Source organism: Protobothrops mucrosquamatus, unplaced genomic scaffold (genome assembly GCF_001527695.2).
Source record: "Protobothrops mucrosquamatus isolate PMUCROS unplaced genomic scaffold, P.Mucros_1.0 scaffold_79, whole genome shotgun sequence".
NCBI lineage: Eukaryota > Metazoa > Chordata > Lepidosauria > Squamata > Viperidae > Protobothrops > Protobothrops mucrosquamatus.
This window is the reverse complement of record NW_015386155.1, coordinates 14,995-38,690: the sequence shown is the minus strand read 5'-3', so window position 1 is coordinate 38,690 and position 23,696 is coordinate 14,995. Positions and strand designations below refer to the sequence as shown.

Here is a 23,696-nt window from a genome sequence, read left to right as displayed (position 1 = left end):
AAGCCCAGCCCAGCGCCCATCTACAACTTCATGGTGGCCACCCGGGCTGAGACAGCAAGTGCATGGGGGCTGGCGTCCCGGGTGAAAAGGAACCGCTCAGAAAGTGGTAGGCCTGCAGGGCAAGATGGTCACCAGAGACATGCGCTCATCACCTGTGCGTGCACCCAGGAAGCAGCCCCTCGCTGTCTCCAGGATGGCCATGCTGGACGGATCTAAGGATGACCGCATTCCAGCCTGGATGGCCGCCATAAAGTTGGAGATCAGTGCCGCACCCATCACCAGTGCCTCCATGTCCCATTCACCAGCCCAGCAACCAAAGAGTGCTTCCCTTTCATCGGGACTCCCCCTGCCCCAGCGTGGGAAAGCCACGGCCACCTCTCCCCTCCCCTCGTCCCTTCCTGGGCAGGTAGAGAGGAAGGAGATGGGAATGAGAGGGAGGGAGGTAAGTACAGTTGGGCACCCCCTCGGGGAAGTGGGGCTGGGCTGCGGGGTCCCGGCACCATGGGAACTCAAGGGCTGGACTGGGCACTTGCCCTCTGCACTTGCCCAGGGCTCCAAGCAGCCTCTGCCACCGTTCATCCCCCCCCCCGCGCAGCCCGAGAGGGACAGCAAAGCTCCTCTGGTGGACCATGCCCCAGCCCCACCCCCTTCGCCTGAGACCCCTGGATCCCCCCCCCACAGCCCCCACAGGCACCATCCTGTTGAGCCGGCCAGGCCCACACAGTCAGACATGCCCCCAGCCATGCCCTCTCCGAGGGTAACCCCAATGCTGATGCGGCCCTCAATGAAATCGAGTTTGACCCCCAGTTCTAAGACATTTAGTCATTTATATGAAATCTGACTTTTTACATGTTACTTTGAGTTTGAAAATTAAAGATTTTTGCATTTGAAAAAGTTTAGTCTCCAGTTGATGCAAAAACTTTGCATACCAACAAATCTGGAGCTTCTCCAAAATGAGAGCATTTCTTGGTATGGTTTGTATACCAAAACCTCTCCTTTTTCTGCATAATGACACTTCTTTTTCAGGAAAAAAAACCCATTTGTGGAATGCTGAAATGGGCACTCAGGCTTCTGCGGTCCAATACTCCACTCCCAACAACTCCCAATTTGCCCCAAACAAATTGCTACACTCACCAGAGTGGGAAAGTTCTCTTCTTGTCTCGGCCCAGGCGGTTTCTGTTGATGGTGGTTGAGCATGGCACAGCATCCAGATGATGGGAGCTATTGGGAAGGGTTGGGACCCACTGGCTGTTTCTTTTGGCCTTCTGTTCCCTTGAAGAGAAAAGTGCTCATGAAGAAGAAAAAGTGCAAATTCTTTAAAACACTCTTCTTTTCTGGGTGAAAGAGTTTACATAAAACACTTATACCTGCCATATTATGTGGATTTCGTAGTATATATCCAGCAAAGCAAGTTTCGTGAGGAAGACAGTTGCACTACCAGACCCAGTAATGCAGTGCCCCTTCTTTGCATGCAGAAGAGGGAAATAAACCAGCTGGTTACCTAAGATAGGTGGGAGGTTCAGTGCTGATCGAGACGGCCTTGTACTTCTCATCATTTCCATCCAGGATTTCTTCCACTTCAGAAGCTTTTAAGAGAGTAACGCTGGTGGCCAGGGTGGTATACCCATGATCTGGAACAGGAAGGGGAGACCCAGAAACTGTGGATTGTGGAACCTAAGAAGCACCAAGCTCTCAGACAACTAAAATATCAAAAATCAGGGCTGGCACCAGGGCTGGACTGACCAGGAAAGCAATGCTAGCCAAAAGTAAGCGCCCATTCCCTCATCTCAAGTTGTAATCCATCCCTTTCACAAAAGGGAGCCAAGAGCACTCTCCACAGATGCTCCTGCAAACCACTGTTTGAGCAGGGGCTATTTATTAGACAGTTGTATACATTGCTTATTTCCATGAAATCAATAACAAAAGCATTATACAATTCCATTTAACCAGGAGCAATTCATTGGCAGCCCACAAACCATCTGCACCCCAATGGTTTGCAGAACCGCCAAGTCTTTAACATAAGATTTTCTAAAAAGTGGGTGGTTAAGGGCACCTCAGAAGCCAAGACAAGCTTCCCCAAAATGGATGGGGCAGCTGCAGATGGTCCAAATGTAGCAGTTCACACTCCTCCCATTGGGGCAACTCAGTATGCCCATGTAACACTTCTACTTTGTGTGCTGTACTGACTCCTGGTACCATTATCAGTCCAAAGATGCTGAGTCCTCCTTATAAAGCCCTACATGATGTAGGGCGAGGGTTATGGGTTTCAGCCTATGCCATACTCTCCAACAGAATGGGAATGCTCCAGGTCTCTTTCCTAAAAATATGTCATCTGATGAGACCTAGAAAACATGGGGAGCTAAGAAGAAAATAAGGGAGAAGACAGATTAAAGCATCAGTTGGTACTTTTTGGCTATTACAATTGCATGCCTGATGCTAAAAAAAAAAAGCTTTTCTTCCTTGAGAAAGGAACTGACAGGCTTGAGGCCAGAACAATATGAAAGCCTGTTGTGAAGATTAGCATGGACATCATGACTTGGGTGTGGTAAAGATGAAAGGCAATGACATTGGTGAAGTTGAGAGGTTTCCAACTCCCTTTCAACCTGGGCAAGGGATGAAAATGTCTGCAGAGATTCTCAATGACCTAGGCCATGGTTGTCCCAAAGGTGCTTTTCCAAAAGGCAGCTGGACTTTCTTGGTTTTTTTCCTTGAAAATGTTTCACTTCTCATCCCAGGGGCTTCTTCTGGAACTCTGGAAGTCTGGCCTTTAGACAAATCAGCCTCCACAGACCAGGTAGAGTTAGGGTTAGTCTGGACTACTGCGAAGTGCTCTATAGAGGTTTCCCCTTGGAGAGCATTTGGAAGCTCCAACTGGTGCAGAATTCAGCCATATGATTAGGAAAGAATGACCGTTATTTGGCACATGTAACAACACTACTCTATAAGATGCACTGGCTGCCAATGTGTTCCTGGGTGCAATTCCAGGTGCTGGTTGCCACCTTTAAAGTCCTTCATGCCTCAGGTCTGGCTTACCCAATGAGTAGTCTTTTCTAGTGGATTCTACCTGTTTGATCCAGGCCAGTAGGATAGGCATGCTGTGGGTCCTATTGGTCAGGGAATGCCATCTGGCAGGGCCGAGGCCTGCTTTTTCTGCCATAGTGTCTACCCTATGGAGCATTTGCCCTCCAGGGATTTGGATGGCCCCGATCCTGTTGGCTTTTCACAAGGAAATAAGTTCTGGTTCTGGGCCCAGGAATGGGCCTGAGTGTTGAAAGGTTTCATCTCCTTTGTGATGGCAATTAGCAATAGCAATATCTTGCTTGGCTTCTCTGTATTCTAATGTTTGTTTTCTGTTGAGAAATTGTTTTCTAATTTATTTTAAAATTTCTTGCAACCAGAATCATTTTCTAAGATGGGCAGCCATACAAATAGATTGACTGAATAAATGAATAGAAATTATCAATATATACATGCCATTCAAAGGAGGTAATAAAAAGCCTAGGAATGAAAGAAAAAAAGCTAGACTATAACATCCCCAGCAGCCAACACCGAGATAAGCAGGGATCAACAATAGACAAGCAGGAAGAAAACAACATTCTAATCAAGGTGCCACCAAGAAAAAAACCATGCTCCTACCAAAACTAATAGAGCTCATTTCCACATATAAAGAGGCAGCAAACCCCACATTCGTTCACACAATTTGTTGTCACACAGAGGAGAATGCTGCAACTTGGGGACCTCCTGCAGAGAGAATCCCTGTGATGCTGTCTAGTATGGCTTCAGCCTCCTTATATGGCCGCTACAAATACTGAGATAAGAGCTGCTTGCCATATTATGAGCCACAGGAAGACTGTCATCCATGGGGAATTCTTTTTCCATTTTTTTCCTATAGGGAAAGTTCTATGTCTGCAAAGAATAAAATAATTAAGCCAGTTTTTATTTACTAAAATAATTTTAACTCAAGCAGCACAGTATAAACTTAAGAACCTGTATACATTTGCAGCCATGCCTACTGAAGAAAGATACTCTACAAGCAGAGGAGGAAAAAAGAGGGTCAATTAAAAGGTCCAAAGAAACTTTCCTACAATGAAAGATTGCATTTGGAGTGTTTGGTTAATTTAAAAAGAAGACATTCAGTGTGGTGGATACCATGGAGGAAGACTAACCAGGACAGCTTCATATTAGTGGTAGCATTAGGAGGAGGATGTTGGGGAACCTCCTTTGGGAGGAACTACCATCTGGGGCTCCTAGAGGGGCTTGGGGGCCACTGGGTAAGCAAACGGAAGAATCAGAAGAGCTTCCCCAATGGCCCAACACAACTCCTACCTTCTTCCTCCATGGACTTTACACTTCCTGGACATCCTGATCAGCAGAGACCACAATGGCAAAGTAGAGACGCAAGTCTACAGAAAAACCACCCATACTAACCAGATGCTCCACTACCAAATCAACAACCCAACCTCTCCTGCCCAAACACATTACAGCAACCCGGAACAGCAGAAAAAGGAAATAGACTAGAGTATCTAGACAACATATTCCAACAAAATGGATATCTATGCAACTTTATCAAAGTCCCTGACCACTCAACCCAATACAGCACAACCAACAGAAACCCTAAAAAAAAATTACACTGCCATATAACAATATCTCAGAAACCAACAGACTGCTACAACCACATGGAGTCAACATAACATACAAGCCAACTAAGCCCTTTAAAACATCCTAAGCAGACCAAAAGACCTAACAACCCCAGAAGAAAAAACAGGAGTCATCTACAAGACGGGTCCCCAACCCGCAGTCTGTGGACCGGCACCAGTCCACACACAGCATGCCAGAAACTGGGCTATGCAAACAAACGAAGCTCCATCCACAGGATGCAGTCAGCATGTGAAATCAAGCCCCCTCTGGTCCGGAGAAAATCTCTCTCCATGGAACCAGTCCCTCGTTGGAGGCCATAATCTACACCATACAATGTAAAGACTGCAACAACCACTATGTAGTATCCTACAGGCAGAAGACTGGCAGAATGCATTCACGAACGCCAACTAGCAATCAGAAGATATGATGAAAATTCTTTAATTTCACAACACATAGACAGATTTAACCATAGTTTCAACTGGGAAAATGTGACCATCCTAGACCATTTCCAGAAGCTTGGCACTCTGACAAATCAGCCATCGATAGACACATAGACATTAACATCTATAGACTATACAAAAGGGACTAACCCAGCCCAAAAAGGAACAAAAAGGCCCAAGCAGCTCTCCACAACAATCAGCACCCAGATCAGGATAGATTAACTCCAAGGTTAACATCTGACCAACAATCAAGAAACTTCCAAAGAAGCCAACAACAGTCCAACCAAAGAACCTGCAAGACCACTTCCAGCAACACTGACAGGCAAAGTCACCAGAATATAAACTGACAGCAAAGCCCACTCCTTTCTAGCACTGAGGATGGTACCTAGTTTGGGTCATGAAACGTCTGCAAGAAAACAAGCAGGCTCAGAGGGCACCCCCTCATTTCAATCCTGAGCTACAAATATACCCCTTTATTAGTACTTTACATTCCCTTCTCGCCCCCCCCAACGGGATCCAGACGGAGGCGGCACCCGGTCTGCTGGGGATCCCCTTACCTCGGCTTCCAAGCTCTTCTTGCTGAAGACGGACAACCTCCGAAAATGGCCACGGGGTCGAACCGCCTTCGAGGTTTTTCTTCAGCTGAACAGGCAGCGCGGGTTCCCGAAAGCGAGCCCGGCGCCTCAGCCGTTTCCCCCCCCCCCCCAGCCCTGGGTCGCTGGCCCCGCGGGCGCCCCCGCCCGGCCCTTGGCGGCCTTTGGGGGCCCTTAATTCGGAGCAGCCCAAGGGGGGATCCCTTTCTTTTCGGCTTGGCAAGTCACCTCGCCCCCCACCCGCAGCGCCCCTCCCTCCCCCCGGAGAGCGCCAGGGGGAAGAGCCCCCTCCCGCGGATCCCGCTGCCCCCCCCCGCGCGGGAGACTCACATCTTCTCGGGCTGTGGCTCCGCTGCGACTCTGCGGAGAGGAGAGCAAAGAGAGCGTCAGGCCGGGCCCCCCCACGCCGGCCCCGCCCGTCCGCCCGCCGCCCGCGGGGCTCACCGTGGGAGGAGGCGACGATCTTCTTGCGCTCCTCCACCGTCGCCAGGCGCCTCCAGAGCGACGGGTAGCGCTTGTAGAGGGAGCCGCGGAACATCCGCAGGTAGTTGCCCACCTGCAGGGCACACAAGGGGCGCCGCCAGCAGGTCAGACGCCGCCGACGCCGCCGGGCAGGGCAAGGCGGGGGGGGGCGAGCGGGGGGGGCAAGGCGGCGCCTGCGGGCCGGGAGGAGGGCAGCGGCGGCACTGCCCGCCACAAGGCCGCAGAGCCCGGGCACCAGCCCGGTCTGCCACCCACCTCGGAGCCGATCATGTAGAACTCGCCGTCCTCCTCCAGCTGGAACTTGACGGGCTTCTGCCCGAACGTCTTGCTCAGCGCCATCATCATCATAGCTGGGCACGGCCTAGCGCACGACACCAACGCGCACGCGCGGCCCCTCGGGACCCGGATGAGGTGGCCCCGCCCTCAGCGTTGGTCGGCGCTTCCCCGGAAGCGCTTTTCGGCATCGTCGCAGCGCAGAGGGCGGGGCGAGAGGCGGCCGCGTAGGCCGCGGGCGGCACGTGGAGGCTGGTCTGGGTTGGGCCAACCGGTCTGGAAGTCCTTGTAGAAGGGTTTGAGTTCCTCAGAAGAAACAGACCGAATAAAGGACGAGGCGGAGTTGCGATGAACGCAAAGAATCCCCTCTAGAGAAGTGCAAAAAACGAGGAAGAAGAAATGGCATCGGTATAGGTGTCTACCTCAGAGCACCCAACCAAGCAGAGGACACGGATGAGCTATTTGCTGGTCAGCTAGCTGAGATGTGCAGGAAGCACCCCACAATAGTAATGGGGGACTGTAGCTAGCCTGACATCAACTGGGAGACAAACTACAGCCAGTTAACGGCTGTAGTGGAGGTTTTTGACGAGGGTTTCTTTGTTTATCCCTAATATAGGGAGCTTCAAGAAGATAACGGGAGCTTTCATTTCCAAGGGGAAATGGAATACAGAATCCCTGCAAGGACTTTCTGTAGAGCCAAAGTGGGAATCGGGGTGGTTCAAATTGGTTTGGGCACGTTATCAAAGTAGCATTTTCTTCCCATTTTGTAAAGCTCAATTCTCCCACCATTTGACTCACCCATGAAGCCCCTAGTTGACTTAAGTCCCCTATATGATTTTTCAAACTAGTACTTATGACAGGGGGTCTTCCAAACATCATTTCAAAAGGAGGTAGCCTAATTCCTTTTCGAGGGGTGCACCGCACAGACCAAAGTGCTACTGGCAATGCATCCACCCACTTAAGGTGAGTTTCAAGGCACACCTTTGTCACCTTTTCCTTTATAGTCCGGTTCATCCTCTCTGCCCTTCCTCCCGATTGAGGATGAAAAGAACAATGGAACCTCCAGTGGGTCCCTAAGGATTTAGCCAGTGTCTGATTTACTTGATGTACAAACTCAGGTCCATTATCTGATGATATGAATGAGGGTACTCCATATCGGGGGATAATCTCCTTGAGTAAGATTCTGGCCACTTCTTGTGCCTGCTTTGTCTTGGTGGGGAAACATTCAGGCCACCCGGAATAATTGCACACTAGGACTAGCATTGCTTTATATAGTCCACACTTCGGCATTTCTGTAAAATCAACAACCAATGAATCCATAGGTAATATCCCGTAGGCTGACTTCCTGGCGAAAGAGTAGGTCCTTGTTTTGGATTAACCTGGCCACAAATGTTACATCTCTCAGTTGCATGGGCACATAGCGAGTGAAAGCGATTAATGTACACAATACGATGGAGGGCTTCAGCTAGTGCACTCTTTCCCATGTGAGTAGTTGAATGAGTTTCTTTTACCACTGGCCAGGCTAAATTCTCAGGTACAAAAATCCTTCCGTCTGGGAGTACATACCACTCTCCCTGCTTGTGTCCTTGCAAATCTACACTTGCCTGTAGTTCCTCCATTTTAGAATATCTAGGGCTCAGTCCTTTTGGCATTTCCAACGCTACATAAGCTGTCATGTAAGCTTGACTATCTCGGGTTGCTGATAACCTTGCTTCTCTATCAGCTGCTCTATTTCCTTGGGCTACTTCATCTTGTCCCTTTTGATGTCCTTTACAGTGCATGACAGCTACCCTCTTTGGTCCCTGCACAGCTGTTATAAGTCTTTCAATCAAAAGAGAATGTTTAATTTCTTTCCCTGCCGCTGTTAAGAGTCCTCTGTCTCTATAGACCGTAGCATGTACATGTAATGTGACGAATGCATATTTAGAATCGGTCCAAATGTTTATACTTTCATCCCGTGCTCTTTCCAGTGCCCGTATTAGAGCCCACAGTTCTGCTGCCTGAGCACTTGTGCCTTTTGGGAGTGGCCCACTTTCTATGACTTTATCAAGCCCGCATATCGTTCTCCTGTTGAGATGAAACTTGACACATCAGTAAACCAATTATAGTCCACCATTTTCAGTGGCACATCAGTTAAATCAGGCCTACATGAGAATTGACTTTCTATCACTTGCATACAGTTATGTTCAACTTTAGGACCTGGTATAGGCAATAGGGTGGCTGGGTTTAAGCCATTTGTCTGCTTTAATGTCACTTGAGGGTTTTGAATAAGGAGAGCTTGATACTTATAAATTCTGGAGTTAGTTATCCATAAATGTCCCTTTGTCTCCAATACTCCACAAATTGCATGACTGGTATAGATTGTAGTTGGTTGTCCAAAAATCAACTTATTAGCTTTCTCTATCAGGAAAGCTGTGGCTGCCAGAATTTTAAGACAATGTGGCCATCCCTTTGATACTCCATCAAGTTGTTTTGACAAATAAGCTATGGGTTGTTGCCAACTTCCCTTTTCTTGAGTCAGGACTCCAAGAGCCATATTATTCTTTGAATCCACATACAAATTGAAAGGTTTCTTGAGGTTGGGAAGTCCCATTGAGATAATGCCAATTTTAAAGTCTCAAAAGCCTGTTTTTGTTCATGCGTCCAAACAAAGGGCTCCTTCCCCCCCCCCCCTTTTGTGGACTCATAAAGTGGTTTGGCTAGCAGGGCAAAATTCGGTATCCATATTCTACAATATCCTGCTGCTCCTAAAACCCCCCGTAATTCTCTCCTATTAGTTGGCTCTGCAATTCGACACACAGCTTCCTTTCTCTCATGTCCTATACCTCTCTGGCCTTGACGTATAACCTAAGTATTTAACCTGGGGTTTCACTAATTGGGCTTTCTTCCTTAAGGCACGGTATCCTTTGTCCATCAACAGATGAAGTAGTTGGTTGGTGTTGTCCCAACAAGTTTCCTTTGTCTGTCCAGTTATTAACACATCATCTATCTATTGGAGTAGTACATCTCCTTCCTCGCATGGCTGGAAGTCTAAGTCTGAGGCCAAGGCGTTGCCAAAAAGAGTAGCTTTTAAATCCCTGAGGAAGTCTGGTCCAAGCATATTTTCTTCTCTGGCCTGTTACTGGGTCTTCCCATTCAAAAGCAAATAGTTTCTGACTGTCCTTATGTATCGGGATAGTAAAGAAAGCATCTTTCAAATCGACCACAGAGAACCAAACAGCTGATGCTGGAATCAAGCTCAGGAGGGTATATGGGTTAGGCCAGTGATGGCGAACCTTTTAGAGACCGAGTGCCCAAACTGCTACCCAAAACCCACTTATGTATCGTCGGGTGCCGGGTGGGCGTGGCCCATTGGGTGGGCAAGGCCAATTGGGTGGGCGTGGCTGCAGACTGGGTGGGACTAAAAAGTTCAATTAATCAATTCCAATTTTGCGAGATTTTTTTTCCCCGCGGGAAATTGAAACTGATTGAATCTTTTGGGGGGGGCACACGGCGGCGGAGGCCTAAAATGAAAAGGTTTTATAAAACCCAGCTGAAGGCCTAGGACTGGGGTGACAGCACACGTGCCCACAGAGAGGGCTCTGTGTGCCACCTGTGGCACGCGTGCCATAGGTTCGCCACCACGGGGTTAGGCACTACAGCATGTACAGTAATTGTAGCGTGATTAACAATGCGTAAATCCTGGATCGGTCGATATGAGTCATCAGGCTTTGGGATGGGTAAGATTGGGGTGTTCCAAGGAGATTGAATAGTTGTTAAAATGCCTGCCTTTAAATATTTGGTGATATGGTCTTGAATTGCTTGTGCAATGGGACGAGGGTAATTTCTCTGCCGGAGATGAATAGGCACTGCCAGAGGCTTCACTTGAATGACTAGTGGTGTATGGTGAACTGCATATCCTGGTGGATTATCTGCTGCCCATAATCGGTGCACATCAAACTCCTGCAAAGTATCGAGTAGTTGAACCTCTTGGGCCACCATTATTCGCCACATCTCATCCGGAGGGTGCTTCATTACTAGTGCCATATTGTCTTCTTCAAACGATAACATTGCCCCCATTTGCATAACATGTCTTGACCCAACAAGGGAATGGGACACTCGGGCATGTATAGGAATTTATGCTCAATGTCCCTTCCACATCTCAGGGGCTTTAGAAAAGGGCAGCAATGTACGGAGCCATCAACTCCTTGTACATTTATAACATCAGCAGAGAAGGGAGCCAATAACTTAGTAACTACAGATCTAGATGCCCCCGTATCTACTAAAAAGGTCACATTATTGCCCCCTATCTTCATTCGGACCAAGGGTTCGGGGGGGCTTGACTTAAACCCGGACCCCTTCATTCCTCAGGCCATTGTTCAGCTGTGGCCAAGCCTATGGCCTCCACTTGTTCTTGAAATTGGCCTCGACCTCTTCCTTGGAATCCATATGGACGCAACACTCTTCCTCTTCCCTCTCCCTGGAAATCATATATCTTGACCTCTCGAGTTAAATGTCCATGGCCTCTTCCTCTTCCCCTACGTTGTCCATGTCCCTGTTCTATTCTTCCATGTTCAAACCTTTTAGGACAGTCTCATTGCCAATGTCCCTCTTCCTTACACGGCCACTCGTTTTCACAGAATTTTTTTAAGTCACCTGGATTGGCCTTGGGGTCTACATAATCTCCAATAAAACCTTTCTTACAATTCCTCAACATACACTGAAGAGGTGTCCAAAGGACACTTCCTCCACCACCCATTTTCTGAGACACTGCCACTGATCTGCGATGCTGGGCGTTCCAACAGTCACCAACAGGAGCTGCAATGGCTTAACCACCCACACAACTCTTGGGCCTCATTAGGATACACCGATCCCGAACACAGGGGGGTGATCAGGCCCCCTCTTCCACTCTCAAAACGAGTGGGCCTACAATTCCGCAATACTTGTCTGCAGGCATCTTCTTTTCAGCCGGCATTGTTTCATGACTTATTTTGATTCCGTTCAGGTTCATGGATCAGTCGGTTGTCCACCGAATACCCTTGCGGTGCCGTCCGCCTCCTTCCAGAGAAATTGTCCGTGCCGGCTGAAGGTTCAGCATGACGGTCCCGACTGGGCACCGGTCGGTCCATGCCGTCCTCAGAGAAATATTGCTCCAAGTCCCTTCATGGTCGCCATATTTGTTGCAGAAAATCACAAGACTCAGACCCCGGAATCAAAAGAAGTTGGTTTTATTTGCGCAAAGGTTCAGAGCAATATATTCGTAGCAACATCTGAACCCCTTCTTATGGAACAACAAGTACATATATATTCTTCAGAAGCAGCAAAACACGGAAATGTAACTTGTTAGCATTGATTGGTTACTTGAATTACAGCCCCCTGTTGCTATACTAAAGTAGCTAAATATCTTGCCCCCCTCTCATTGATCGAGGTCACAGGTGTCTTGCCAAATCATCTATGTTTCCAGCAGTACATTTGTGTTTAGTTACAAGCGAGACATAGAGACATATGTGGTTACCTGTAACAGAGCTTCAAACTTGACACTCATGTGTGACTGACAGATGAACTTGTGGTTTGACATTTTCCATTTTCTTGTTCTTTTTCTAACTCAGTGGTTCTCAACCTGTGGGTCGGGACCCCATTTGGGGTCGATTGACCATTTCACGGGGGTCGCCAAGCAAGGCTGTCCGCCATTTTTTTGTCCACCATTTTTTTTGTCCGCCATTTTTTTCCCCTTTTCCAGCGGGTGCCTTACCTCCCTTGGGCTGGGCCAGCTGGTGGTCAGCCTGCTCCGTCTCTGCCGCTTGCCAGCTATGCCTCGGCCGGCGCAGGGGGCGGAACCACGCATGCGCGGCGCTCCCGGGCAGGGAAAGTCCTCGACTTACGACCGGTTGGGTAGTCCTCGACTTACAACCGGTTTAGTCCTCGACTTACGACCGGTTGGGGTCGCGGCATTAAAAAGGTTGAGAACCACTGTTCTAACTAATACACACATTTCACTATAAGACTCATGTCAGTATTTCTCTAAAAGCAATACGTTTCTTCTTTATGTCCTGCCTCAACCATGTTGTGAGATGTAAAAACCCCAATTTTAATACTCACAATACGAAGAGAAATCTGGTTAACAAAACAAAGTTTTATTGGAGAAAAACATAAAAATAATAATGAAAGAAAAGAAAAGCATTTGCAAACGCGGCCTCCTGAAATCTTCCCACTCGAATGAGTTCCAAGAGCGCGCCGGCCCGGTTTCAAGCTTTGCACTTTATACCTTTACAATGCATGTCACATCTAAGAAGGCTCTTTGAAGTTGTACTTAAAGTCATCCTGACCTCTTCCGTCCATCTGCTGTTATCTTGTTTATTTGTAATTTTCACCTTGGGTCAAAATCCCCCTCTTTGATAGTGATTTCTACTCAACGTGTAAGTTTCTGTCTCCGGAGGAATTTTTTTTAGGCAGGAAATAGTAAACAAACCTTCCCACACATTTGGCAGTGCATTGCTACATTTGCGTTACAGTGTTACATTTGTACTAAAGAGACAGTTTCATATAATGGCATTACATTTCTGCAATTATTTCTACAATTACATTTCTACAATTATTAAAAGAATAACTTTTATTTCCTTCAATGTCATACTGGAATTCAGCATAATGCAGACACAAGCAATAGAACAGTGATGGCGAACCTATGGCACGCATGCCAGAGGCGGCACTCAGAGCCCTTTCTGTGGGCACAGCTGCCGCCACTGCTGCCAGCTCGCACAGGTCCATTAGGCCACCACTGGTGCCTGGAGTGGCAGCCCCACCCAGGACAAAGGAGGTAAGGCAGCTGGCTAGCAAGCTTGAGTAGAGGTGGTAGAGCATGCCCCCATGCGCTCACTGGCCTCTGTGTGCGGGGGCTGATGGTGTCAGACAGCAGCTGCCCCTGCCTCGCCTTGCCCCGCAGCAATGGCAACCCCGCCCTACCCCCTGCCTCACCTCGCAGGACAAGCTTCCTGCCCACCAGAGACCCCCTGGATCTCCCCCATTCCTGCCCAGCCCCCACAAGAGTTCCCCCCACGAGCAACATCAAGGTGGCCATGCCCACCCTGGCCATGCCCACTCAGTCTGCTGTGACCACTGCAGCCACACCCACCCAGTGGGCCACCCCCACTCCCCCTGAGGGCACCACAATGCTGGTGCGGCCTTGGCACTTTGCGGTAAATAAATGGGTTTTGGGTTGCAGTTTAGGCACTCGGTCTCTAAAAGGTTTGCCATCACTGCAATAGAACAAAGTCAAATTGCAGTCTTAGATTTTTTTTTATTTCAACAAACCTAGACAAAGAAGGAAGGATTCCCTTGGGAAGAATTCCATGGATGAAAATCTTTAAGGGGAAAAGGACTCAAGAAGCTTGGGAAACTCTGAAAAATGAGGTTAATAAAAGCTCAGTTTAGCACAATACCGCTCAGAAAGAAAAATAAGAGACACCAGATGAAACCAGGATGGATGAATAAAGAGCTCTCTAATCAACAGAGAGAGAAAAAGGACAAGTGTAAGAAATTACAAGAGGGACATGTAACTGAAGCAGAATACCAGAAAATAGTCCAAATCTGTAAAGATCAGCTCAGGAAGTTTCTTTCAATATGTAAAAAACAAGAACAAAGTCTGAAGTTGACCTTGGAGCTAATCTATGCTGATCTGAGTGCTGATTACTGGTGGAGAGGTGCTGGAAATTTTTCCTCTTAGGATATTTCTGAAGAGCTTTTTTGGCTTGTGTGCTATGCTGATTCCATGCTGACCGGGAAAAAAGGACAACAAAACAGCCATAACTACCCAGAACAGAGAAGCTAGAAACAAAGTTAACAGCAAAGCACAACCAGCACAACCACCAACCGAAAAGAGGGATTACCAAAAACTAAAGACATGGAACAGGTGACTGAAACTATTCTGATATGCAATACATATCTGATATGCACTGATGCCCAAAGAACACCCAAACTACATATGCATCAGATGCAAATTATGCGAACTACTACTAGAAAAGTACAGGAACTTAGAGGCAACTCTAGCCAAACCCCTACGTATGAAAGAAAGCTCCACCCAAACTGAACCAAACAACGAACAAATCCTCCCAGAGGATTTGACCCTACCAATAAACCCTTGGAGGAAGACAAATGGAGGTATGTCACACACAGAAAGAAACAACATTCAAAGCAAGAAACAACATGCAACAAACAAGCCCCTTCTCCCCAATCCTACTCAACCAGAAGCAGCCCCATTAAAACTGAGCAATCGATTTCTCCCCTTAGAAGGAAACACGCAGATCCACAACCTCCCTCTCAAAGAAGACAAGCAGACACCTAGCAAAGAAACAACTTCAAATATCCCAAAAAAGCCACCTCAAATACCCCTAAAAAAGCCATACCAACAAACACACCTGAGACAAACAGAAAAGTACCCTAGACTGCAGCCTTCCCCCCCCCCCAAAAAAAAGAATGGTATCCTCATTCTTTTCCTCAAAGGAACAGAATCATCCATCTGCAGACCAAACATACAATCCAGGGCGGTATGCTGTCTCCCGGGAGCAAAAATCAAAGATGTGGCCGAGAATCTAACCAAAATAATTAGGCCCACAGACTACTACCCCCTCCTCCTCCTCCACATTGGAATGAATGACACAACAAACAACCTGAGTGCAATAGTGAAAGACTACAAACAACTAGGCAACAAAGTTAAGAAGCTAGGAGCACAAGTAGTGTTCTCATTAGTGCTTCCAATGAAAGGCCAACACCCATTGAGAGAAAAAAGACTCTCGGAAAGATTTCCGGTGACGTTACTGAACCTAGACCCCGGGAAAAGACTCCCTCCCCCAAGTCCGTTATTCTTCTGCTGGTGGGCCCGTTCAGGCCGAATGCTGCCCCGGAGAGGTGACCACTGAAGGGCGAATCTTTGAGGAACGCGGGCCGGCAGTAGCTGGCCCATTGAAGACAAAGCAGCCCCTGAAATCAGCGGAAGAAAGGCGGACCGCATTCGTGCGATCCGCCATTAACAGCTGATCGTCGGAGACAAAGAACAGCCTAGTTTGACAGCAAGCAGCTGAGCCGGGTGAGAATATGCTCTTCTTTCCTGGAAAAGGTGGATTTTTCTTTAAATAGCCTGTTTTTAGCTCGAATGCGAAGCCCTAAGGGAGAGGGTGGAGTTTCCTTCTCCCCCCTCCTGTATACAAGCAGCGGTTTAAGCTATTTTCCATTTCAAAAAATAAACTTTTAATACAGTAAAGCTGTTCAAGTCTTAACAGAAAGTTGCAAAGCTTGTTTTTTTTAAAGACACTTTTTTAATTTGGAAAAGCCATTCTAACTATACTCCTTATTTTTAAAGCTCCACATTTTTTTCTCCACTCTGAACAGTTTTTTTTCTTTCTACCTAAGTGCTGGGAAGGGATATATTGTATCCCTAGTGGCTATATTGAAAATGTTTTTTCTTTCCTCCTTTGTCTGATGTGTATTCAGACTAGAAACTTGGCTCCACGCCCAGACACTTGGCTGTATGCCCAGACATCCTTATCTTACCTTGAAGTTGGTTGAAAGAGGCTTTTTCCTTTCCTTTTTTTCTGCTTTGGCTTGGCTGTACAGCATAGACTATTTATGCCAGATATATGATATTTTAAGTTACCTTTTTCTTGGATTATAAATACCCTGGCAAGAAGAATTAAATATCAAGGAACTTTTTTCTTTTTTTTTCTTTCTTTTTGCCTGCTTCCCTGTTTTTGATTATTATTATAAATTGGATTTTCTTTCATTTTTTTTCTCTCTTTTGGCTAATTCCTCTTTTTCTTTCTTTTTTTCTTTTCCTTTTTTTCTTTGGATTTTCTCTTGAATATTTCCTTTGTGGGAGTGTTTTTTTTCTCTCCCCTATTTTTACTATTACTGATTTTGTTTCCTTTTGGCTGGCTTTTTTTTGGATATTTTCTGGGGTGTTTTTTATCTCTCTATTGGAATTATTTTTTCCTTTTTATCCATTGGTTGACTTCCCCTTTCTGGATTACAATTGGCCATCGGGCCACTTGGTGGATTATAATATAACATATCGATTTAAAGATGAGCGCTTCAAATTTGACTAAATTGGACAGAAAAGTAGCTTCTGCTCCTGCCTCAACCACCGTGAGCCCAGTCCCTCAAAAATCAATTATTACAGTGCTACAGAAAGAAAAAATGGAAGCTCAACAAAAGGACACCCAGGCGATACTTCAGGCAATTGCAGCTCAGGCAGCATCCGCAACTAAAAACTATGAAGACTTGAAAAATGATCTTGATAAAAACTATGAAGATTTGAAAAATGATCTTGTTAAAATGAATAAAAAAATTGAAACCTTCCAACAGGTGATTACAGACAATCAACAAAGAATTCAAAAGATAGAAGACAAATCAGTGGAAGTTGACCAGAAATTAGAATCCTTACAAGAGGAGAACCAAAGATTGGCTCAAACAAATGTGGAATTGGAGGACAGTTTGGTGGGGATAGAGATGGAAAGAGCATCATACTACTTAAGATTTCAAAACATAATAGAAGATAAGGACAAGAACCTGTTTGACTTGATAACTGAGTTACCAGAGTGGCTTTCAACAATGGAAGCTTTTGCTTACCCAAATTTAATTAATTATGACAAATTTGTTACTTATAAAGACATTTTGGACAAGGACGGAAAACTTAAAGACAGGCAAGATCTACAACGACAAGTTATTGACTTAGCATGGTGGCCTTATTTGCAAATCCAAACAAGATACGAGAAAGATGCAATGGGATTTTATAAAGATCAGACACAACTTGACCAAATACTTTTGAAAACAGATGAAAATTTGGTTAAGAAACTTTATAGATTTCTCCTAAATTGGAAGATGGAAGAAGAACAAGTAAAAGAAACAATGATAGTATGGGCAAAAAACTTTGGATATTCTATAGACTTAGAAGATTGGCAAAAGCTATGGGACAGGAATATCAAACTTACTAAAGCAGCTTCATATAAAGAAAATTTATATAAAATGTTTTATAGATGGCACATGACACCAGTAAGATTAGCAAAAATGTTTAAAAATGTTTCAAATAATTGTTGGAAATGTAAACAAAAGCCAAGTACCTATTACCATATCTGGTGGGTATGCCCTAGTGCAAAAATATTTTGGTTTAAGATTCATACATGGCTGGAAAAGATGACTAAAATACAGATAGAATTTAAGCCAGAACTGTTTTTGTTAGGAATATTAGGATCCAATTATGGGAAAGAGAATGAGTATTTAATATTACATGTATTGACAGCTGCGAGAATAGCAGTTGCTCAGTATTGGAAAAATGAAAATATACTATCTGATGAGATCATAATTAGGAAAATCTTAGAATGTGCAGAAATGGACAGATTAACCTTAGAAATTAAAGAGAAAGAAAGTCTATTTTAAAACATGGGAAAACTTTTACCAATGGTTAGCAAAACGAACTAGCGAGAAATGATGGTGAAATTTAACAAGATGAATGATATTTACTGATTAATTGATACTCTTTATGATCACTGTTATTTTTATTGATTATAGCTATTTATTATCATATTAATTATTGTTATTGAATGTTTGTATCCGGACAATAGTCTGTTTGCTAAAGCGTGGAAATGTTATTGGGGGCAACCCCATTGTTGTACCTGCCCTTATCCTAATGCCATCCCTGAACTTTACCCTGAACCTCAATACCCATATCGACCCTATCCCTCCCTACTTTGATAAAACTTAATAAAATATTGTTAAAAAAAAAGAAAAAAGAAAAAGGAATCTCAGAAATAAATCACTGTCTAAAGGGTTGGTGTCGCCAAGAAAATTTTGGTTTCCTGGATCATGGACTGCATTTTTTACATGAGGGACTCTTGGCAAGGGATAGGCTACACCTCACGAAAACAGGCAAAAATGTACTTGGAAAAAGACTGGCCCAACTCATCAGAAGGGCCTTAAACTAAAACTGAGGGGGGAGGGTGACCAATCTCTACAATTTCTAGAACCCAAAACGAGTCACAAATACAAAGAAAACAAAACAAACAACGAGGTAGGCAGTGATGAGAAGAAAAAACCCAAACAACAATCAGGAGATACAGGAAACATACCCACAGTCAGGCATAAAAGCCTAAAATGCTTATACACAAACGCTCAAAGCTTGGGGAACAAACAGGGTGAACTAGAAGCAATAGTACACGAGGGAGGGTATGACATAGTTGGCATAACAGAAACCTGGTGGGATGAAACCCATGAATGGAATGCATACAAATTGTTCAAAAGAAACAGGTCTACAAAAAGAGGAGGAGGAGCTGCACTATATGTAAGAGAACACTACATATCCACAGAAATGTGCATGACCCAAGACAAAATCTCTCCAGAATGTTTATGGGTCAATATAAAAGAGAAAAAAGTGACATCACCATAGGTGTTTATTACAGGCCACCCAACCAACCAGAAGAAACAGATGAACTCTTTGCCAACCAGTTAACAAATGTATGCAGGAAGCACACCACAGTAATAATTGGAGATTTCAACTATCCAGATATCAACTGGGAGACAAACTCTGCAGTGAGCAGGAGATCAAACATTCCTAACCAACCTAGCCAACAACTTTGTCACCCAAAAGGTGGAGGATGGAACTAGACACAAAGCCATACTGGACTTAATTCTTACTAATAGAGAAGAAGTGATAGATGGAGTTGAAGTTGCCAGAACCTTGGGTGAAAGTGACCACGGCATACTGGAATTTAATAGAATGCAAACACTAGCAATTGAAAACAACCCAACCAATGTCCTAAATTTCAAAAGAGCCGACTTTAACAAACTCAGAGAGAACCTAGGAAAGATCCCATGGGTGAAAATCTTAAAGGGGAAAACAACCCAAGAAGCGTGGAAAACCCTGAAAAACGTGATCATAAAAGCCCATATCAGCACAATACCATTGAGAAAGAAAAACAAGAAATCCAGGAAGAAACTAGCATGGCTGCACAAAGATCTCACTAGCAAACTAAAAGACAAAAAGGATAAACACAAAAAATGGAAAGACGGGCGCATAACCAAGGCGACTATCAGCAGACAGCCAGAACATGCAAAGAAAAAGTCAGGAAAGCAAAGGCTCAGTACGAACAAAGACTCGCAATGGAAATCAAGGACAATAAAAAACATTTCTTCCAACATATTAACAACAGCAAAAAAAGTCAAGGAAACTAAAGAGAAAAGATGGTAAGGAAATTACAGACAACAGGGAGAAAGCAGAGCTGCTTAACTCATACTTTGCATCAGTCTTCACACAAAAAGAAACCATAGCCCAACACACCAAAAAAAAAAACCCACTGCAAAAGACAAACTAGAAACAAAAATCAAAATAATCTAGAAAATGGTAAGAGAACACCTATCCAATCTTGACAAATACAAATCACCAGAACCCGACAGATTACATCCCAGAGTTCTGAAAGAATTGGTAGATGTTTTGTCTCAGAACCATTACACCACATCTTTCACAAATCCTGGGAAGTACCCGAGGATTGGAAAAGGGCTGATGTGGTCTCCATCTTCAAGAAAGGGGGGGAAGGACCCAGGACACTACAGACCAAACAGTCTAACATCAATACCTGGGAAGAGTCTAGAAAAGATAATAAAAAAACAGATCTGCGAACAACTAGAAGCAAACAAAGTCATAACTAGCAGCCAGCATGGGTTTGTTAAAAACAGATCATGATCTCATTTTTGATAAAGTAACTAAACTAGTAGACCAATGAAATGCAGTGGACGTAGTATACCTAGAGTAAGTAAGGCATTTGACAAAGTAGACCACAACCTACTCCTCGGTAAGCTAGAAAAAAGTGGAATAGACAACATCACCACCAGATGGAACTGTAACTGGCTGACAAACCATACTCAACGAGTAGTCCTCAATGGCACTACATCCATATGGAGAGAAGTAACCAGTGGGGTACCACAAGGATCCGTCTTAGGGCCAGTATTCTTCAATATCTTCATAAAATACTTAGATGAGGGAATTGAAGGGGAACTCATCAAATTCACAGATGACACCAAACTGGCAGGAGTAACTAATACCCCAGAAGACAAACTCAGGATCCAAAAAGATCTTGACAAACTTGAACAATGGGCCCTAACCAACAAAATGAGTTTCAATGTGAAGAAAAGCAAAGTCCTACACTTAGGCAGGAAAAACCAAAGGAACAAATACAGATTGGTGCAAGATCTGGCTTGGAAGCAGTAACTATGAGAGGGACCTTGGAGTCCTAGTGGATGATCACTTAACTATGAGCCAGCAGTGTGCAGCAGCAACCAAAAAAGCTAATACAATCCAGAGGCATAGAATCAAGATCATGCAAAGTATTAGTACCACTTTATAAAGCCCTAGTAAGACCACACCTCAAATACTGCAGCCAGTTTTGGTCACCATATCACAAAAAAGATGTTGAGAGACTGGGAAAAATTCAGAGAAAAGCAACTAAGATGATCAAAGTCCTGGAGACCAAAACGTACAAAGAACGGCTGCGGAACTTGTGTTTGGACAGTCTAAAGAAAAGAAGAAATAGGGGAGACATGATAGCAGTGTTCCAGTATCTGAGAGGCTGCCACAAGGCAGAGGGGGTCAGGTTGTTCACCAGAGCACCAGAGGAAGGACAAGAAACAATGGTTGGAAGCTGATCAAGGAGAGAAGCAACCTGGAATTAAGGAGAACCCTCCTGACAGTGAGGACAATCAACCAATGGAACAGCTTACCTCCAGAAATCGTGGGCGCTCCATCGCTGGAAGTTTTTAAAAAGAGACTGGACAATTATCTGACCGAGATGGTATAGGACACGGGTCGGCAACCCGCAGCTCTGGAGCCGCATGCGGCTCTTTCAGCCTTCTCCTGTGGCTCCCAGTCCTCCTCCGCCATTTGCAGAGAGACAGAGAGAGGCTCTTGCACTTCTCTTCTCTCTCTCTTTCTCTCTTCATACAGACTTGCCCCCTTGCAGGACTCCTGATTGGCCCTGCGCCTGGGCGCCCCACCCCCTGGAAGAAGCACGGCCAGGATGTCCTTTTCCTGGACTGGCCCCGTCCGAGGCACACGTGGCCAGGGAGCAGTGCGGGGCAGCCTTGGGATCCCCCCTGGGAGTGGCCTGCCGGAGCCTCTGCTGAGCAAGCCAGCCCTCCCACAAGTAGCAGCCCTGAGGGAGCGCAGCCCCTGCGATCCCCAGCCGGCACTCCCGTTGGCCCTGCTGGCCAGGAAGGCATGCTGTCCCAGCTGCCAGGAAGGAAGAGGGAGATGCAGCAAGGGCAGGAGAGGAGAGCCAATTTAAAGCCAGCCCGGTCAGCTTGTGGGCAAAGAATGTGAGGTGAGCAGAAGATCGGAGAGAGAGAGAGAAGAGAAGCGCAAGCACCTCTCTTTGTCTCTCTCTGACTCTGTCTCTCTCTCTCTCACACACACACACACAAACACATACACACACTGAGTGGGGGAAGAGGACTGGCAGATCGAGGGCAGAAACACACACACACACACAGAGAGAGAGAGAGAGAGAGAGAGAAGGGAAGCCACGTGCCTCTCTCTGTCTCTCTCTCTTTCTGTCTCTGTCTCTGTCTCTCTGAGCGCAATTGCAAGCTCGCTGCCTGCCCAGACTCTCAAGCCCCCTTGCAGGGGACTGTCCACAGGAGTTCCCGGCCGGGCCGGTGGCTACCCAAAAAGACTGAAGTAGCCGCGTTGGGGTCGGTGGGCAGGGCGCCAGCAGGAGACAAGTCAGGTGGGTGTCGCATCACGTCGGCTCTCGCCAGCAGCTGGTTTGGAAAGAGAATTTGGGTAGGGGGAGATGCTGTTTTCCTCCTGAGAAGGCAGAAGGGGGGAAACAGGCAAAAGGGGGGAGTTTTCCCAGCCAGACAGCCAGCCCCCCCTTCCTCATTTTATGCCACATTAAAAAAAAAACCCCAAGCCTGGCACCGCGCAGGGTTTGCGCCTTGACACTCTCAAAGCCCCCTCGCTTGCCCCCCTCACAATTGACTGAAGCTTCACAATGGCGCTCAGAGTAATGGGGAAGGGGGGATGTTCCTGGGCTCAGGGGGAAGGAAGGGAGGGAGGGGAGAGCTTAATACGGGTGCGGGGGGGCGCTCAGCCATCCTTTCGGCTGCTGCGCCCGGGCACCGGGGCTGCTGCCCTCTTCGTGGCAGCGGCGGTGGCATCGCCTTCCATGTCGGTCCCATCGCAAGCTAGTGCGCCCCCGCACACTCACAGGGAAAAGGGGGTGGGCAGTGCCAGTGTTGGGCTAGGGAGAGGGGGTTGGGGGAGGAAGAAGGGATGTGTGGGGATGGGGTGTGTGGGAGGAAGAGTCGGAATCCAATATGCTCAAATCTGGGTGGGCTCCCAGCAAACGAGCACTGAAGAAGTGATGGGAGAAGGAAGAGAGGAAGAGAAATAGTGGGTGGGGGGGAAGCGCCCCGTTTCTTCTTCTTCTGGCGCAAACTCTGTGCTCAAGCCGGAATGGTGGGAGGAGGAGGAGGAGGAGGAAGAAGAGCGGCAATTAACAAACTCTGCCAGCCAATCTCTTTGGGGGAGGGGGCGCAGGATGGAGAGGATGGCAGCTTGCCTTGGAGAGGGAGGGGGAGCCCTCCCTGTCTGCCTTTTGTTCTCTCTCTCTCTCTCCTCACTTGGCCGGCCAGCTGGCTTGTTCTCTGACAAGTTGACACACCGCGGACATCTTATTCGACTTGCTTTCCTCCGCGGAGACGCAGCAAGGGCAGGTCTAGTTTTATTTCTTTTAATAGTTTTATATAATTGATTTATTTATTGTTTCACATCTTGCTGTTAGGTATATTCCCAAGTATTTAATTTTCTTGACTATCTGGAGATCTATTTTTCCTGACAGTTTACTTTTTTGTTTATCTGTAAGGTTCTTAGCTATAACCTTAGTCTTTTCTCTGTTTATTTTCAGTCCTGCTACTTCTCCAAATTCTTTTATCTTTTTCAATAATTTAGGGCTTGTCTCCAAGGGTTCTTCTAGTATAAATACCAAGTCATCCGCAAATGCTTGTAGTTTGTATTTTTCATCTTTTATTTCCATTCCCTTAATTTCTGGGTCTTTGATTGATTGATTGATTTATTATATTTATACCCCGCCCTTCTCCCGGAGGACTCAGGGCGGCTTACAGCCAGTTTAAAAACAGTTTGATACAAATACAAAATACAAAATTTAAGAGAATAATTAAAAATAAATATTTAAATAGGCCGCTTCTACTAAAATTTAGTTAAAACCAATTTAAAATACCCCTAGGCCAGTCC

The 23,696-nt window shown here is 46.0% G+C and overlaps 1 protein-coding gene across 3 annotated transcripts in view; it reads right to left on the bottom strand.

Annotated features, from left to right (window-relative positions):
* SMARCB1 (SWI/SNF related, matrix associated, actin dependent regulator of chromatin, subfamily b, member 1) overlaps positions 1-6,535 on the bottom strand; it is a 28,986-nt gene extending 22,451 nt beyond the window's left edge. For 2 of the 3 annotated variants that reach the window (XM_015814058.1, XM_015814074.1), the window contains exons 1-4: positions 6,410-6,535; positions 6,116-6,227; positions 1,502-1,631; positions 1,135-1,272 (exon numbers count right to left, since the gene is read on the bottom strand). In XM_015814058.1, the coding sequence (XP_015669544.1) occupies positions 1,135-1,272; positions 1,502-1,631; positions 6,116-6,227; positions 6,410-6,502 (473 nt within the window). In that variant the 5' untranslated portion in view covers positions 6,503-6,535. Of the gene's footprint in view, positions 1-1,134; positions 1,273-1,501; positions 1,632-6,001; positions 6,032-6,115; positions 6,228-6,409 lie in introns of all 3 variants that reach the window. The other variant, XM_015814066.1, reaches the window with a different exon arrangement.
* Between the last annotated feature and the right edge of the window lie 17,161 nt (positions 6,536-23,696).